The sequence below is a fragment of the Balaenoptera physalus genome, assembly GCF_965194825.1.
Source record: "Balaenoptera physalus genome assembly, chromosome: 13".
NCBI lineage: Eukaryota > Metazoa > Chordata > Mammalia > Artiodactyla > Balaenopteridae > Balaenoptera > Balaenoptera physalus.
Window position 1 is genome coordinate 37,128,814 of NC_138892.1, and position 19,174 is coordinate 37,147,987.

General features: G+C 40.7%; 1 protein-coding gene across 8 annotated transcripts in view; it reads right to left on the minus strand.

Annotated features, from left to right (window-relative positions):
* TMTC2 (transmembrane O-mannosyltransferase targeting cadherins 2) overlaps nt 1-16,740 on the minus strand; it is an 874,097-nt gene extending 857,357 nt beyond the window's left edge. For 3 of the 8 annotated variants that reach the window (XR_014252178.1, XM_082418936.1, XM_082418937.1), the window contains exon 1: nt 15,725-16,493. Coding sequence is in view for 7 of the 8 variants with exons in the window: in XM_082418936.1 (XP_082275062.1) it covers nt 15,725-15,807 (83 nt within the window). In the remaining variant the exon portion in view is untranslated. Of the gene's footprint in view, nt 1-15,724; nt 16,497-16,654 lie in introns of those variants that run through there. The other 5 variants (XM_082418934.1, XM_082418935.1, XM_082418932.1 and 2 more) reach the window with 4 other exon arrangements.
* Nucleotides 16,741-19,174: the final 2,434 nt, after the last annotated feature.

Below are 19,174 nucleotides of genomic sequence, written 5' to 3' on the forward strand. Positions count from 1 at the left end.
TGCAGACATGGGGCGTCCATGCCACCTAGTCACTTACTGCTATTCTAGACAAACAGGCCGCAGTTGGCCAAGTTCTACCAAAAATCACCGGTGAGGCCTCACTGTAGTGTCATCCAAGAGAAAGGGAAGTCAGTAACATCTTACACCTGTAAGACTGACCTTGAGTTTTAACTCCTAACAAGTGTATCTTAGACCTGTGTTTCCCATCAAATATCAGGGAACCCCTGAGAGGGCCCAGGGACCAGTAAGATCGTCCCCTGCTCTCAGGGACCAGTAAGATCATTGCTGGAAGAGTTTTATAAGTATGTGTTTCCATTTAGATCAGGAGGTGGCAACCTTTTTGGTTAAGGGCCAGACAGTAAATATTTCAGGCTTTGCGAGCCCCAAGGTCCCTGTTGGAACTACTCAACTCTGCCATTGTAGAGAGAAAGCAGTCAGAGACAACAAATCCACAAATGGGTGTGGCTGTTTAAAAAACAGGCTACAGGGTACACTGGCCCACAGGCTGTAGTGCCTACTCCCAATTTAGATGATAGTCCAGAATACACACACACACACACACACACACACACACACACACACACACACACACACCCCCATATGAATGAATGTTCTACCTCATATGTGTGACCACCTCATAACTAAGGCCACATGACTTCTGAGATTGCATTTATGATCGAGTTGGCACCAAAGAGTACTACTCAAATGGTTAAGGGTATTAACAGACTGGAAGTGGACATCACGGGTTCCATGGACATGTGTGGTCTCCCCCTCTTCACAGAATCCCTTTTCCTTCCTTCTAATGAACGCCCTCTATCCTATACTGCATATGGCATGGGCTAGGCAAACCTGCTTCCTCTTCACTCCAATGCCAGACCAGAGGTACATTTCATGGATGAGCTTGAAACCTAAGTCAGGATAACTAAGATCCCCTCTGGAGCATTCTGGGAGAGCTAGGGAAGAGATCTTAGGTTGCCACTGGCCACAGAGACCACCAAGATGGCCAGACCAAGAGATGGAGAAAGAAATGAAGTCCTCAGGCCTCATCAGGGCTCTTAGGTTCAGACAAGCAAGAGGTTCTGCCTTTTCTGAACTGGGCTTTGGGCACTTGAAACCTTATTATCAAAATAAACCATGCTAGCAAAACTAAAGGGCGGATGACAATGTTTTAGCAGCAATTCAAAGCAGCAATACAGGCATGCCAAACTCCAAAGCACCCACAGCATCTCCATGCTGTGACAGCTCACTGCTTCTTCTTACTCACTGAGGAAAATAAGCACATCCCTCCACCATCTTTCACCCCAAACTGATCTACATGTCTGCTTCCTTTTTCACCCACTTGCTCCAGACAGAAACCTGAGAATAGTCCCTCTCCTACAACCCTCCACATTCAGCTTGTTACCAAGTGACGTCAACTTTTCTTCACATTTTCCTTTCTATTTCACCCCAATTTTTTTCACCTCTGTTTCTACCTTATTTTAGCCCTCATCGCGAACAGGAATACAAATCCTCCAATATAATCCTATAATGGACCCCTTTCTGGTCTCTCTGCTTTGGATTTCACCCTTCTTCAGACAGTTCTCCAAATTTTATCAGGGAACACAAGACCCTCGGTGATCTGGCTCTCGCCTACCTTGCCAATTCATCTCTTTTCCCTCCCGCTCCCTACCCTCTACTCTAGCTTTATGCCCTGCTCTTTGGACACCATGCCTTTCTCTTTCTGCACATTTTTTTCCCGAAATAATCCTTCCTCTCTCTCATTTTATTAAGCTATTTCTTATTTGTTCTTCAGGAATCAGTTCTCACAAGTGCCTCCCTCATCCTCCCTCCCAGTCTGGGGTCAAGTGCCCCTCTTACGTACTCACAATCATAAGCATGTCTCCCTGTTAGGGAAACTGTCTGTTTACTTGGTCTCCCCACCAGACTCTAAGATCCTTGAGATTATGGACTACATCTTCTTCAGGGTCAGTGCCCCCCATATTAAACATGGTTTCTGACATAGCTAAGCATTTACAAATGCTTGCTAAAGGAACACAGGAATGACAGGAGCATCCCACAGTGATGCTTTCTTGGGAGATAACGCACTTCTAGATAAGAATGACTTAACACTTTTAAATCAAAGGCGAATGTCTATTCGAGTGGATTTCCTGAATTTAAAATAAACCACATCAAATCTTTCTCCCAAACCTTGAATAGAATTATCATATTTTTATACTGTAATTTGCAGAAATCAGGTTACTTAAATGGTAAACATACCCTTACCTTTTCTTTCTCTCCATCACTTCTAGTAACAACAGCTGTTTATGGTCTCTGAGGTAAGTGACCAGAATACACAAAACAATTTACAATGTTATTACTAAGTATCCTTAAATCTTTTGGTTGGTGTGTGTATAAGGAAATTATCTCTTTACCAGTTTTGCTGCTTTCTTAATTTCTATTCGTCTCCTTTTTTCTAAAATCAATGCTGATAGAATAGAAGTTAGCAGGAACTGATATGATTTTTCTTGGGAAAAAAAAATCCTTAAAATAAAATTAATCTCCTTTAAGTGAAGGAAAACTGATAATATTTCACAAAAGAAATCACTCATTAGCTTCCATTTACTCAAGATTATGACAGAGAACACCATTCTGGTTTTCAATAAAGTTATAGCTACAATGTTACTTTGGCCACTTTTTACCAATTTCAGTTGATTCTGGTAAACTCTTTCTGAACACACAAATAGCCTGCAGACATACACAAAAGATTTTCTTCAAATGCAGTAGGTAAGCTGCATGCAAAACATTTACTCTGTTTTTATATAGATTCCCAGTGATGCTCAAAGAAAAAACATTCAGGATAAGTTCTGGTTTGTGTTTAAGTTTTTATTCCGGTTTAGAGAAAACTTTAAAGTAAATAACGTTCTTGTCATATCTTAGGTTTTACAGGAAATCTTTGATCTTCATTTTCAACCAGTTTTCATAAATAATGATGACATAAAAAGAAATAAAAGTGAAAATCTAAACTTAAGATTATTCTTAGTATTGAAAACAATATTAACTTTTCAATATCATATATGGTCTACCTTAAATCTACAAGGTTTGCGTATATGAATAAAGTGTCCCATTTAACATTAAATTTGCTAATTCTCTCAGGCTTTAGTTTGAAAAATAAACCCAACCCCCTCCCCAAAATAATGAATTCTCAGAATGCAAATTCTAAGTACACAAAGATGAACATCTGGGTATTTATTATGATAACTGCCTTTAAAAAAAAAATACAAACAAGCTGCTATTTTATAACACACACCCCAAATTCCGCATGCAATCAAAATCTACCAGAGAATTTTTTGAAACACCAAAGACCTACTTTCCACAAATACAGTTGAATTCAGAGGATTTCCATTCTAACAACCTGTCTTGATTTAACCTCAAGAAGCTGTCAATCAGTTGCTGCTCTGGTTCTAATCCACAGAGGTACCAATCAAAATGACCCATCTTCCATTGCAGTGCCTCTGTTTTCCCCTCACGAAGAAAGGTCATCCCAATTCCTCTATAATGATCCCTCCTCTATACCGTAAAAGGAAAGCACTGTATCATAAACAAGAAAGGGGCAAAACACTCTTCAAGTCAACTCCTCTCAATTTCACCAAAGTTCATTTATAGGGATGTCAAACTTAACCTTCTCCTTCATAGTAGATAACCCGTCCTTTCCATCCAACTCCTCACCCTGGAGAAATCCAGCTGTTTGTTGGTCTTTCCTTTAGTCTTAAAAATCAACTGCTGAGGCATGTTTAATAAGGTCCTGAATTATTGGTTTCTTGTACTTATTTAAATTAATCCCAGAGAGTTGAGAGCCATCGTACAGAAACCATTTGTCGTTTCCCTTTAATAAATTAAAACAGTATGACAGATCTTTTTTTAACCCATCAGTAACAGAATCTGGTTTATTAAAATACTGGATGAAATTTTCACCTGAACATTCTAAAAATGTTCCAAGGAACAGATGTGCACTAGAGAAAACTAGGCTGCTATCCAACAAGAACCAAAAGTGCTCTCCTTTTTAGGAGTTTGCCACTTGCTGTTAGAATTTAGTTATTAATAGGAACAGAATAATAAACATTCCAACCAATAAGAAGGTAACACATGAGAAATAAAATGATGATCATGGCTGAGGTAAAAACATCTGTGGTTGATATGGTTTGTTGTATTAATGCCTCATTTTCATTTTCACTGTAAAACATTAGATCCCTAGTTGATCTGGTATGTGTAGCAAAATGCCCAATGTTTTACTGAAAACATTATCAATTGCCTCCAAATGGCCAATATCATATATAGTTCTTAGGCAAATGAGCCCAAACCCTAAACCCTGTAACTGTGACCTGCTTTAAGCTGGAAGAACCCTAGAGGATCATTAGAGCCTCACCCTGACTTTAAAGAGGAAACCGTGTTATAAATACAGTAAACCTTCAACATGCTAAGCTTACTTGGACTTTGAGGGGGAAAGTATTTTCTTTTTTTTGGGGGGGGGGGAGTGGGGGAGAAAACCATAAATGTTAGTGTCAAATGGTAAGTAAACATGTGAAAGATCTGTTTTAATCAAGAAAGAGATCAATATTCTTAAAGGCAGAACTACTTGTAAATAAATTAATGTGAGATGTAGGTCCTGGTGAGAGAGCAAGTTAGAGAGTAAAAAGCTTCCCAGAAAAGGCTTCAAAGAACAGAGCTTTTCTATCCAATTTACTCACTGTAAAACAAAAGATATATAAAAAGTATTCCTGGGATTTGGGCTAACTCTCTACTCAACATTATCTTTCGCAACATAACCGAAAACAACTCCATATTTTCATTAAGATTTTTCTTATTAATATTAATAAGGAATAACTTAATATTAAGATATGTCCTTAAATAATGATTTTCCTTAAAAATCTAAGCTACACATCAGAGAGTGAAACAATTCTTATAAGATGCTAAGAAATCATAATTTTGCCTACGTTCCTACACACAGTAAGTATTATCTAATCTAAAGAAGAAAGTCACTTGAAGTGAAGAAGATGGGAGATATCTGAGTTCTGGTTTTCGTATGTACTTTTTTTTTAATTGGTTGTTCAATTAATTTTTTTTTATGTTTTAATTTTATTGGAGTGTAGTTGACTTACAATGCTGTGTTAGTTTCAGGTATACAGCAAAGTGATTCAGTTATACAGTTAAGTATATACCACAAACATTTTATTGCCAAAATTTGTGTGTGTGTATGCACGCATATGTGTGTATATAATGGTTAAATTTCAACATCATTTCTCCAAACCTATAACCCAACATGAAAATTAAAATTTTAAATTAGTAATTATTTAATATACTTCACCGAACTTTTCAGTGACACTAAATCTATATGCAATACCAAGTTAAATATTATTGGAAATAAGTTTAAATTTTGAATATTGGCTTTAAAGAAAATTCCCTAAGTGCTCTACAATATTTTTAGATGTTATAACGATTTTAAAATATCAGCTATAAAGTTAATGAATAATTTCTTGATCAAGAGAAATACTTAATAAGTATCTCAGATACCACTGTACCAGGCATTTTATAAAACTTATTAAATTCTCCCAAGAACTCTAGGTATTACTATCCTCATTCTATAGAACAGGAACAGAGTTTTAGTAACACAATCAAAATTACACAATTAGCAAGTAACAGTTCTGGGATTAGATCCCTAGTTTATCTGGTTCCAAAACTCTTGTGGTCTTTGTACTTTTTGCCACCTTGTTGCTTGGAAAGGTCTAAAAGAAAAAAAACATTTTCTAATTAGTTACAAAAATGTATCACCAGGTTTAGATATTAGATGTCACCATCTAGTACATGTGCTAAGCACACTTACTACAGATTCTCAGTACACCACTGATTAACACAAACACTTCAATGCAGAAAAACTTCAGCTTATCTGACATCTATCTTTCCTAATCACTGGGTTGCCAGAACTGCTCTAAATCTGAACATACTCCCAAAAGAAAAGGGGTTTCATTGAAGAGAGAGATCATGAGTACCCAGTAACAATATACCCTGCCAAGCAGAACCAGAGTACCAAAGATTATTCACACCCGATGCACTGCAATTGGTCCTTTCACCCTGCAGAAGGAAAGAAGTGCTCAGATTGGCCAGAATATCTATTCAAAATAAGCACAGAGACCAGAAACAAAGGGAAAGCAGCAGAAAAGAAATACAGGAGAGCGAAACCTGCTTCTACAGTGAGACCAGGGACAGCTGACCAAAAGGGTGGCCAGAGATTAGAAGCAGAGATGGGCAGGCAATAGAAGCTGAGACCACAGGAGCTCAACCATTGACTCTGAGTGAAAAAGTGAGCCAGGACATGGAGTAGAACACAGCTCTGTTCTCAGGGGAGAAGAGAGTGAGATGCTAACGTACGGGGATAACTGAGTCATTCATCCTCTGGTCCAACACCGTCTACATCTGACTGCAACATCATGCAGCTTTTTAAACACACAGAAAACATTCATCAGACTATTCCATTCGGTCCTCACTCGGTGGTTGGCAGCTGTTATCATCATTTGCACTTCCTGACCAATTACAAGACCAAGTTTTAGAGGCTTAGTAGCTCAAGTACTAGTTAATTAAGTGTTATTTCCGAGACTAAAGACCTCTCCTCTTTTATCTTGGCCCAGTGTTCTTTCACAATACTGCCTGTAGTACAGAGGACAGTGTTTTAAAAAGAAAGAAAGAATTCTAACTTATTTTAGAATAAGTTCTTTAAAAAGATTTCTACTAAGTAGGAATGGAAAACTTCACATATATATGGTATTCACCTATTCAGAAATCCACCAAAGCGCCCAAAGGCTGAGGTATAGTGTACCAGGTTAAAAAAAATCAAAGGGGCCTAAGCATTTCTAATACTATGTAGATATACCTTTACCCAGTAGCATCACCCAGTGCCTGAATATCATTAATAAATCTTTATCTTTCCTACTCTCAGCTGCCTAATGCCTATATTTTGCCACCTGCCTGACATCATCTATAATCTTCATTCAGTGTAAGCCAAGTTTCCTTACAAGGGACTGTTCAACAAAAGTACAAACTCATCAAGGCACTGACTATAGACTCAGTTTAGGCATCAGCATCTATTCAAGTCATAAGCCTAAGGCAACCGCCTATCAGTTTATTTGTAAAACTCAGAATCCAACATCTGTCTCCACAGTAACTACAAAGAAGATGATACTGTAAATACAAGTTGGTGACAAGATATTTCAATAGAGATCATCTCCTAGATTTTAGCAGGCTCTCTACCTTTTCAAAATGTACACAATATCCTAAACTCTTAAGATCAATTTAAAGATGTCATGATTGAACAAATATAAAACAAAACAGAGAGATTAAATAAAATGGCTAAACTCATACGCTTTTGAGATATAAAAGATTATCCTAAATCTTTTTTAATACAGGAATTTAGGCAGTCTTTTCCGAATATCTGTAAAACACACTGAACTAATGTGTACATTACATGAACCAGCCGTATCTATCACACCTGGGAATGACAGAAATGCAGACTCTTAGACCCACTCCAGGCAGAATCTGCATTTTAACAAGCCCGGGTGATGTGCAGGCAGATTGAAGTTTGGGAAGCGCTGATCTAGAAATATATATACATATACATAGATGGAAAGAGATCCAACAAGAGGCCCAGCTCAAAAATGTCCTTTTAGGAGAGGTACCAAAATATCCATCTGGTTCAAAGAAACTGAGAATTTGAACTGCATTTTAAAAGATTTTCTAAAAGGTAATCATCCATATCAAAGGATGAAGGTAGGGTGTGGAGGTGGGGGGTTATGAGAGAGGACCAGGTCTAAAGCCCCCTGGCCTACCACAGGCATCCTCAGTATCATATCAGGCCTGAATTTAAAAGAAGCTACTAAATACTCTCTCACAGAAATGGTTTACTTTATGTTAATGACATACAAGAGGTTTTAAAACAGTGAAATTTCATTTTCTGTTCAACATGGAACGAAAGCCAAAAACACCACTGTTTCTAAAAGAAAAAATACAAAGACTCTTAAAAATATAAAGGTGGAGGAAACCAAAAGAGATCATTGCAATAGGATATTTTAAATAGAAGACTAGATATCTGTGGCAAACTACAGTTGGTAATTTCAGGCTGGACACTGGTGTCTTTATAATAGATTTTTGTTCAAATCTCAAATTCATTTTCTTTGGTTAAGTCAGTACATATCCCTATAAGAGTGGGTTAAATTGTAAAACCTTATTTCTTTAATATAAATTCAGTGACACAACTCAGCTCCATTTTTTTTCTTTCAATAGAATAACAAGAATAACCTTCCTATTTTAAATAAGGTTTACCAAATGAATTCAGGTATACTAGTTTTTCACATCAGTTAGAAGTAATTGACTCCCACTAAAGGGCCTATTTCTGCAAATAAAAATGTCTTTTTGCCTGATTAAACTTCATCATCGGAGAACTTTTCTTCTGCAAACTTGTAGTTGGAAAATTTGCCATTAGAAGCTTGCTTTGTCAAAATGAGCTCTTTTCAATTTCTTTGGGAGAGCAGTCCTGTAGTTAATTATTTGGAGGAGGAGGGAAACATCCTATTCTAAAAGTACACCTGACAAACTATTCAGACCCAAGTATGCTACCTTAAGACATCTTTTACAACCCAAAGCAGCAGGCTCAGTATTTATAATACCTTTAAAAACCTGAAGATAGGAGGGCAGAGGTACACAAAAGATAGTTCATAAAACAAGGAGAATGGTCCCCAGGGGAACAACACAGCTGCCAGCCTTACCCCCCTTTTCCCAAATGGCTCTGTAATGACAATATACAATTGTTTCCTAGTTAAACCATAATCATAAGACTATAGTGAACTTGCTTTTTTTTTTTTTAACTTAATGCTCCTGAGGAATAATCACACATTTATTATAATAAATTCCACAGAAATAAAGACTAGTCATCAAAGACAAAAGGAAAGACTCATTTTATTTGGACACAGCACCTACCACATAGCTGCTATTCCAAGGGCACTGATGTGTGTTTCATTTGACAAATCATGTAATTTAGTCAGTCTCCTTGACAATAACTATATGCTGTGCCACGCTTCAGATCCTGCCTCACCCTGATATCACAAAATGCCCCAGCAAAGAAATCAAGAAACAAACGCTTACACCAATTTATCATAAGCAAACAGCATCTCCTCTGCCACGTACTAAGGTACTTTTAAAACAGATACAGTAGCACTGCCCTCAAGCAATGTGGCATGTTTATAGCCTTGGAATAAGTAAATGTACATATAATTTCACTTATTTCCATGATAAAATGGAATCTAAAGGTGGAGTTAGGGTTTTGAATTCTAATCTCTTTTCCAAATTAATTTTTTAGACATCAGCAAGTCAAAATCTCTCTCCATCTCATCTTTAAAACAATCATTTCTAGTTACTCAAATTAACTGTATCTTATGAAGTGCCCTTAAATAAAATAAATTACTTTAAAAACACAACAGAAACTTTTAATGTAGAATCTTGAAAACAAATCATTTCAGTGTTCCCGCCTTCTTCAAATTTCTCCTGAATAGCTAGGCTTACTCAATTCTTTCCTACTTACCTGTAAAGAAAAAAGCTCACGGTTGAACCCAAAATTGTAATTCCCAAAAGTTTCTAAAAGACTGAAACAAACATCTATAACTTTTATTCTAAGAAACCTTGAGTACCAGAGAAACTGACAGATGTAACTGAAAAACTAAACTGTCAGAGTGGAGGAAAAGAGATCAATAGAAATTTGATAGTGCTGCATCTTGTTGGAATTAACTGCCTAGAAAATACAACCAAAATAATCTCTGAGGCAAAAGTCTTCAATCCCTATGACCAGTCAAGGCAAATCTAGTTAACTCAAAGAGTTCAGCCACTGCAGACCTCCAAGGAAAACAACTGACCTGAACAATTAGGAAGGAGCCATTTGGGAAAGGTATTCTAAAGCTTCCACAGATACGAATAAAGTGCCAATGAGCACCAGATCAAGAAGAAGTCCAGTTCAAACCATCGACCATGGATCCTCAGCTGAGATGCTCTGGGACAGAAGCCAACAGAATCCCAATAACAGTTTAAAAATACGAGTATCAATCAAAATAAACATGAGTCAATGCAAGTGAAATTCTGCTAAAGGACAAGCTATCAGCATTTTTTATGTCTACCACCAGATTCCCAGATTCAAACACTATATAGTACCTGGTAAAGTACAGGTAGGAAAGGACGGACAGGGACGCTTACTGACAATGGGGAACAGCTGCTGTTTGTATTATACACCATATATAAGGGAAGCCCATGTCTAGTGGTGTTCATAATTAGTGAATTAATGAATGTAGTCCTTTATTCCTCAAAAACACATACAAATCAAATCTTCAAAGAAACCATCTAGCGTTGTGCATAATTACACCTGTAATGATTCAAAACATTATGCCTTTTTCAACCCGTGAAAAATAGGATGTAGCTCCTGGTGATAGGCCTCTCCACTTTTTTCAACTAGGCTCTTAATGAGAACAGCTATGCATAGAGGGAAGGTCCTTACGTTCAGCAACCCACTTGTCCTTTCCATCAAGGCTGCCACACTTGTCACTTTTGTGAAGCCATTAAAGGAAGGACCCAAAGCTCATGTAAGACTTAGCTTCCAAGAGAGGACCAAAAAATTTAAGAGATGAATGTTAGTGTTGAAAGCATGTTGGGTGAGAATAATGAAGTTATAAGAAAGTAGGTCTGTCAGCCACAGATTTATCGGAGCGCCTTAAGGGTAAACTTTGTCCTTTCCTAATGTTATGAAGGTGCCTGTTTTAGAGAAAACGTACCCTTCGCCTATGATAAACAGCTGCACCATCAAGGGCATTTTAAACAAGTGCTTTTAGCGCGCTGAACAGCAACAAAGAGATTAGGAAGACAAACTGCTCTTAACTCAAGTTGGAATCCAAAAGGTTGTAGCTATTTCAGAATTATAGCAGCAGGGAATTCAGTGTTACTGTAGGGACACGTTAGCTCTGAAAAACTAAGTGCAGATGATGAGATGATGTAAACTAATAATGTGCAATAAATGCAGTCCCTCCCCCAAATATAGTGTATTTATAAATGAGAAAAACTAAGAGACAGATGGCTGGCAAGCAATTTCCCCTATGGCATTTGCACATGTCCGTTCAGTGCTTCTATCTGGGTCATTTGCTAGGATAAACCCCATGTGACAAGCTCGATGGAGGTAAGGCAAAGTGGTCCATACCTGCTTCACCGAATTTTAATTTTAATTTACTGTTAAGAGATGTACTTATTCAAACAGCAAAATGAACCTTTTCCACATAGATCTGATTAAACAATCAAAACTTAGCTAGAAAATAAAATGTCACATAAAATATTTCATAATATTTCATAAACTATGAACTGTACCCACTGGCCTTTTTTTTAGTACATTATCAACTGGGAAGGAAATGAGAGTAAAATAACACTCTTGTACACATTAGCTTCTTCCAATAAAGACCTGAATAGACAACCTTTGATGCAAAGCAAACTTCTCCCTTATTTACTTTGATTTTATAGTAATTCTTTCTAAACATGGTTTTACTAAATACCAGACATGTCTTCAGTGGTTGAACATACTAGAATTTTAAGATAACAAACCCAGATTGGTCCAAGGCAAATTTACTAGAGAGAACTTTTCAGAGAGACGTTAGAGGGACTGATCATTTCACAAGCTATTCTTAAACCAGGTCAAAAACCAAATAGATAATAACACTAAAAGACCAAGTAGAAAGTATAGTTGAATATCTTCAGGGAAAAAAAAAAAGTTTTTCTAAAAAGCTTGTCAATATACCTTAAATCCTCTATTCCTTCATTTTAAATACTGTTAACCAAACTCTTTATAACATTAAGGAAAAAAAAACCTTAACAAGTGTTTCTATAAAACTGAGATTTACATTTACACCTGAATGAATAACTAAATCAGGGATGTGCTACTGAAAGTTTGGAGTAGGTTTGATTTCAAGAGTAGAAATTCCTGCTGTGGAGCTGCTTCTCCAAGTTTCACAAAATTACTGCACACCAATAACTAAGGAACCTAAAGGTAATGCTAATGATCATGGGTGAGTTTAAAAGTTGCAGAATGGGCAATAAGGAAAAAAATTTTCAAAGGAGCCACAAACGCATTTCCCACTTTCAAAAACTCAAATTGTCTTTTTTTTTAAAAAACTAATGCATTATTTTACTCACATGAGACTAAAAAGATGTATTCGGTGCATTATGTTCTTACTTATCTATCACAAAGGGCATGCCGTCAATTAGATGATATGTGCCAAATGAAATCACACTACGAAACAGCAGTTATATTTTACTTTTGTTGCTTTGAAGTAAACTGACTCTTCTTTTAGTGCTATCTTTATGCAAAATATAGCAGGACTTCTAAAGAGGATGCAGGGGAAGTGATGCAATGTTATCCTCGACAAATATGTAAGACAGCAGAGAATTCGGGGTCAGCAAGTTTTTCCCACTGACCTAACATCAAATTTCTCCAGAAAGGGAGACAGTCCTTCACGAAGTCACACGCAGCATGACTTCAACTTTGGCAAAGACTGCATGTTTATAATTCCAATTTTACTCTAACCACAATTTAAGATTCAATACAGTCTTTACTAGATTGAAGGCAAGGGGAGAGGGGAAGAAGCTGAAACTGTATATGCTTTTTCATCAGATATGATGAATTCTACTCTTCTACTGTTTGTTTCATCACATCAGAGCCATAGTCTTACATTTAGCACAGAAACACTTGTAAAATATTCAATTTTACCATAGGGAAATTGATTTTGCTAGAAGAAGGTTTCAGATTACCACTTAATCTCAACCAAGCTACATCAAACACTGAATATAATTACATATATAGTTTATAAAGTAAACCTGAGCACTACATTTAAAAGAAATGATAACTTGGAGAAGTACCACAGCAGTAATGTTTAAGCTGAAGCAATAGAAAGCCCTCCTACAGTAAATGCCAGATTCTTCAGCTAAAATGCAGAGTCTTGCTTTAGTTAAGCAAGTCGAGCGTAAGAGCCACCTCCCTTCCTTGAGCTGCTCCTCCACTCCCAGCACTGCCCTCTCCTTGAAGAACCATATTTCACAAAAGTTCCTAGGGTGGTGGGGGGCGGGTGAAGGGGAGTGGGCGGTATTTCGGCAGAAGCCACAGATGTAGTTTAAACAAAGTTTTACACTTGAGTCTTTGTAGTATGAAATGGAGTGGTGGAAATAAACACATTATCATCATCCTACAGTTTCCACTTGACTCCCCAGCTATTTTCCCTGCTTCTCACACAAGCGAGTTAGAGCAGTGAGACAGAAGAAACCTTGGCACTGAATCACCTGAACATGCTATGCAGACACCAAATATGTGCCATGCTTCTACTAATACATATTTCATAATTTCTAGGATTCATAAAAACCAAGTGTGACACTTGTAAGATTTCATACTCTCAAGAGTATGTGATTGCATATGCAGTTCTGCTACCAAGTAAATTAGAGTAAAATACACTTTTCAAATTGTAACTAAGTGTAATGTATATTTACAGGTCTTCAACATCATAATGGTATATATTGTCTATATGTCATACATTGGGCATGCTATCAATTAGATGATACGGGCAAATCATCACATTAAATTCATCTATGCAGCTAGGTATAACTCAGGAATTTTGACGCTCCATTCAATCTACAGCAGGTAAAGAACTTATAACAATTGCCAACTATCAAAGCACAACTAATTTATCATCACACTCACACCATTCTGCCGAGTTACAACACTAACACTTCTGACTGACGATTAAAGAACACAAAACAAGCATTAAGTCTACAGAGAAATGTACATGCAAATGTAGTTTAGTTCCAGCCTTAATCTTTATTAGGATAGTTTCTTCTGACATGTACTTTTTAAAGAACTGGACAGCAATAAAGAATAGCCACACCATGCTATTTGCTTGATTTATCACAGTGTTCTACAATAGTTACAGTATTACAGTAAGTTACTTTTTTGTATAAGCCCTAAATTATTGGTTTAAATGCTTACTCTTCAAACTGTCCCCAACAGTGCCAGTAACTGCCCAGATTCTTCCCTGAGCTCGCTTTAGTGAAAAGTCACCCAACTCTGGAAGCAAGAGCTTTTCCTGCCAATATTCTAGAAATAGCAGGTGCAGAGTAACACAAAATTGGAGGGTACAGAAGCAGCTGACCTCACTCTTACACACAGACCATTTACTTCTCGCAGCACGCAGCAAAACTGCTGAAATGTGTACACTGCTTAAAAGGTGAGGAAAAGTTTATGTGTAACAGTGGCTTCCTATCAACTAGTCTCTGATAGACACTACATAAAATGAATTAAGAAGGGTTTGCTGGATGTTCTTGTACCTATTATCAGGGTATTTCATAACAGACGTGTGGGTGTGAACCAAGATTCGCTGACTGAAGGCATACATCCATGAACATGCTTTTAGCTGTAGAGTGGGCACACGAGAGGATACAGAATATGGCTGAGCACCACCGGGAGAAAAATTTGCCTTCCTCTCCCCTCACTATCAACCACTTTGCTTAAGTTCACTCACTGCCTCGCCCTGACCCTGCGGATCCATTCACTTTCCATAACCCAGAGAGGCTGCTGAAAAGCTGTCAAAGTAAATCTGTGCTCACTTTTTGGATGGTTTAATTTCAATGGAGCATGAAAACACCCCAGGACGGTTAATAAGTTTAGCCAGGCGTGCTGTTCTCCCTAATATATTTTAATTATGCATCTGTTTTAATTGTAATCAGATTAAGTCACCGGAAAGGCACAAATTGGAATTTTCCCTAATGGCTATTAGAGCTTTTCATCAGTTTCTAAACACTAACAACGTTTTAAAAAATAGGTAGCGACACGAGCACAACTGTGACATTTCCCAGAAATCGATGCAGTTTCTTTGACAACACAGTTCAGGTCTCATTAGCCACCCAAACTAACCCAAACGCAGAAGACAACTTCAGTCTCTAGGGGCGTCTTCTTCCCCAATTAGCACAAAAGAATCGCTAACGTCTAATGTAAAACTCCCAAACAGAAACGAAAACCCAGGCTTTTATAAAGTGCTACTCCATCGATCGGTGAGGGAGGCGGGGGAGCGTAAGAGATGACCAGCAGCATTATCCTGGCTCAAAGTAAAGTACACCATACGTCAAAAGGGAAAGTTGAAACAGAGTGCGATTTCTCCACTATTTTGGCAACTGTCAAACGTATGTTTTAACCTTGGGAAATAAGTGTCCCATCAATAAAAGGAAACATTACAGGGAAGATCTATTAGGGGACGGGGAGCAGCTTCCTTCCAGACCAGACGTAAAATCGCTCAATGTGCTTTTGTTGCACCATGGAATACCTAAGATTATTTTTTAATACGTTCATTAAAGAGTTTCCCAAATTGCTGTGATTTCCGCTAAGAAACTTAAGCGTCTGCCAACAGCCTAGAAGCAAGGGAGAGGAACCTGCTGCAGACTAGGAACCCAAACTCCCTCAGCCCGTCCAGTGCGCCCGCGTCCCCGGCGTTTGCTTTAGGTGTTGATGGTTACGCGTCTCCTAAACCTTCAGGTGCTGGACCAGTCCCCCCAAGACGCACTTCGAACCTTAAAGCAGGAAGCTTCAGAGCTATCGCGGAGTCCCCAAGCAGCCCGCCACCCCTTCCTCTCACCCCCTTACCTGTCATCGTAGCAGAAATCCGCACTCAGGGTGTTGAGATACAAAGCGAGCCCCAGAGCGCTGCTCACCAACTCTGCAATCATCTCTCCACCGCCTTCCCTCCGGCTCGGCTACCAGCGCGAGGGCAACAGCGGCAACAAAAAACAGAAGCATCAATCCCCACCTTCCGCCGCTTTCTCCTCCCAGCTTCACTTTTCCCTCGCTTCCCCACCCTCCCTTCCTCCCTCGGGTCCTTCCAATCCACCGTTCTCCTCCTCCTCCTCGCGCCCGTCTCCGCAGCTCCTGCGTCCTCCCCGGGTGCGGGCTCACACCGCGCTCCCCATGCCCTGAGCCGACGAGCGGCGAGCGGCGTTCGGGCTCCGCGCCCCCCGGCGGATGCACAGGGCTAGTCCTTCGCGCGGCTCGCGCCCCCACCCTAACCCATGGCAGTGCAGGGCGCCCTAGGTGAGGAGTGGGACTCGGAGGAGGTGGAGGAGTGCGGGGTGGGGACAGAGGGACCGGACAGAGCCGGGGTCTGAGACCAGCTGGAGGAAGAGAGAGAGAGAAAGGCGGGTGGGAAGGACAAGGCGAACCGCCTCCCCTCGCCGCCTCCCGGTCGCACCGCTCCGGTGCCGCTCGGGCACTCTCCGGCCGCCACAGCGGCTGCAGCTCATTCACTCTTTATTAGCTCCCCTCCCGGCCCCAGCCCCTTCTCCAATGAAGTGAGAAGCGGTGGCTGGAGACTCCAGAAGCTCCCGCGTGGGGTTCTCGGAGCTGCCCCCCGCGCCTGCGTGGCCAACCCTCCACCGGGTTTGCCCAGCCCCTTTCTCCACCCAGATCCGCCCCTAAGGTTCCGCCCACGCTACCCCCTGGGCTGAAGGCTCCTCCCACTCTCTCCCCCGGCCGGAGGCTCCTCCTCCCCACCTCCCGCCCTCCTCTTGTTTCTTTCACCTTCGATTTCACTCTGGGAAGCCCAGGGAACCCAGGGGCGACGGCTGGAAGACAGCCCAAAGAGGTAGCTGGAGTGCGCCCTGGGCGGGGCAGCTAGAGGAGGAACGAGACCGAGGAGGACGCAGTCGCTCGCCCCGCTGTTGCCTGGCGGCGCCTAGCACCGACTGGATCTCAACCCCAGCGCTGCGTGTGCCAAGCGCTGCCAGGCGTAGGTCCGGTCAGCTGGAGAGACTTCTGGGGACCGGGAGAGGAAGAACAGGTTTGGCGAGTGCTGCAGACTTGGTTGCCACAAACACACACGCGAACTGTCACACACCCTCACTGTGCGTGAGACGAAACGGTGCGGGGGGAGGGGGAGGCGTTGGAGAGCTTGACGCGTATATTAGGAGGGAGAGATTTCAGCTCCGAGCCGACCGTTGTCCCGAATGTCAATGGAGAGACATGTGGGGAGGGAAATATTCCCGCAGTCAGGTTAAAAAAAAGGACCCCGAAGAGGGAAGAAAGACTAGCGCACACACATCCATACCCCGCAGCTGCGGGAGCTTTTCGTGGTTTCAAGGGAGCTGTCAGGATGACCCCAAGAACACGGAGAAGAGACGCCTGTACAACCGAGTACAGCGCTATCCTTACACCTAGGAAAGCGGGAAGCTAATGCCCTTTCCTTTCCGCCCGGATGCAGGACTGGATGGAAGACGTCCAACATGATGAAATATGGTGTAGAAGAATGGTCTGTGTAGAACGAGCTCTGGGTACTAAAGTTGCAAGACCAAAGAGGACCGTGGGCTGCCTGCCACATCTCCTCCCGGCTTGGCCCCTTTCTGGCTGGACGAGTGGCTCCCGGGACCGCGATGAACACTACTGCAGCGCCCCCTGCTGCATGGCAGCCACAATGCATGGAAAACAGACCTGTAGAGGGCTGAGTCCCTCCCTCCCCCCCCCATACCTCGGCCATAGCTCCAAAGGCAGCACCTAACCAGCAAGCTCTCCAAAACGGCGGCAAGAAATTGAGCACCCCGGATGTCTGGCAGTGGCCTGAAAAGCAAATACCGTGGTTTGGGTGTCTGCAAAACAAAGTGACATCTTGTCCTGATTTCACAAGGAAACCTATGTATTCACGGGTGAAATTATGAATATTTATTATACCTATTATGCCATGCACGAAGGGCCCGTTTTTGTGCCCTGGGAAAGACATAAGTAAACGCACATAAGAGGGAACTGTATCTTTAAAGGCAGAGACTGATCTTTTACCTTTTTTTTTTTTTAACCCCATAACCTCTGCTCACTGTCAAAAAGTTTTTAAGATCATATCGATTGGCCCATCAAGGTCCTCTGTGTCCCTCCACTGCACTTACATGTTGATACTGGATCCTAGGACACTGGAAGAAGGGCACCCTCCTCTAGAATCAGATGCTTGAGTTTGCGTCCCCACTCTGCTCTTACCATCTGGGTGACCTTTGGCCAGTCACCTAACCTCTTTGTGCCTCAGTTTTCTCACCTATAAAACAGTGACGATAATAATACCTATCTATGGGCACTATTATTATGAGGTGAAAGTAGTTAACATGTGTAAAGCACCTAGAAGCGTCCTAAATGCAATAGAAGTGGTAGCTGTTATTTATTACTGCTACTACTACTATTATTATTATTCTCTCCAACTCCCTCTTATCCTTTAGGTTGTCAACTAACACCTAGGTGTTTACCTCCAAAACATGCTCCCATCACATCCACACTGCTCCAGTCCTAATCCAAGCTACCCATGTTCCCTACACGGACAAATGCAGAAGCTTTCTAGGTGTTCTCCTTACCCCTACTCCTGCAGTTCTCACCCCTCGCCAGTCATAACTTCAGGTATTAGACAGAGGATTCTTTTGAAACCCTATGGTCTCCCTGCTAAAAGAAAATGTTCAATGATTTCCTATTATACACAAAATAAAACTCGAATCCTTACCACAGCTAGCCAGCCCTTCGTCTGGCCCAATGACTCGCGCCCATCTCACTGTGCTCCTGTGTTCCAGCCACAGAGACGTCCTGCTCCTCCGGAATCTACACTTTTCTTCCCCCCCACGTGGAATGCCTTCTAGCCAGACCTTCTCCAGCTCCTTCTCAGCATTCAAGTCTTAGTTCAAAGGTCATCACAGGAAGGCTTTCCCAGCCCACACTTTAGGAAGTAGCCTCTCCCCCAGCAATCTCTATCCCATCAGGCTGCATTATTTTCTTCATAGTACACATTAGTATCTGGAATCACCACCAGAATTGTGGCTCCAAGAGGCCAGGGACCTTATCAGTCTTGTTTTCCATGTAATGCCCAGCACCTATAAACATCTGGACAGGTAGAAGAAAAAAAAGTTCACAGTTACTGAACAAGTAAATGTGCTCAGCAGAAACTGTAGAACCACTGAAAATCCACGAATTTTCATCATGAGAGAATAGGGTAAACGGATTAACTGTCAATGTTAAAGATAGTAAAGTATTAACAAAGGAGCGAGGGAGGAAGTAGGTTAAAACTTCTAAAGAATGCAT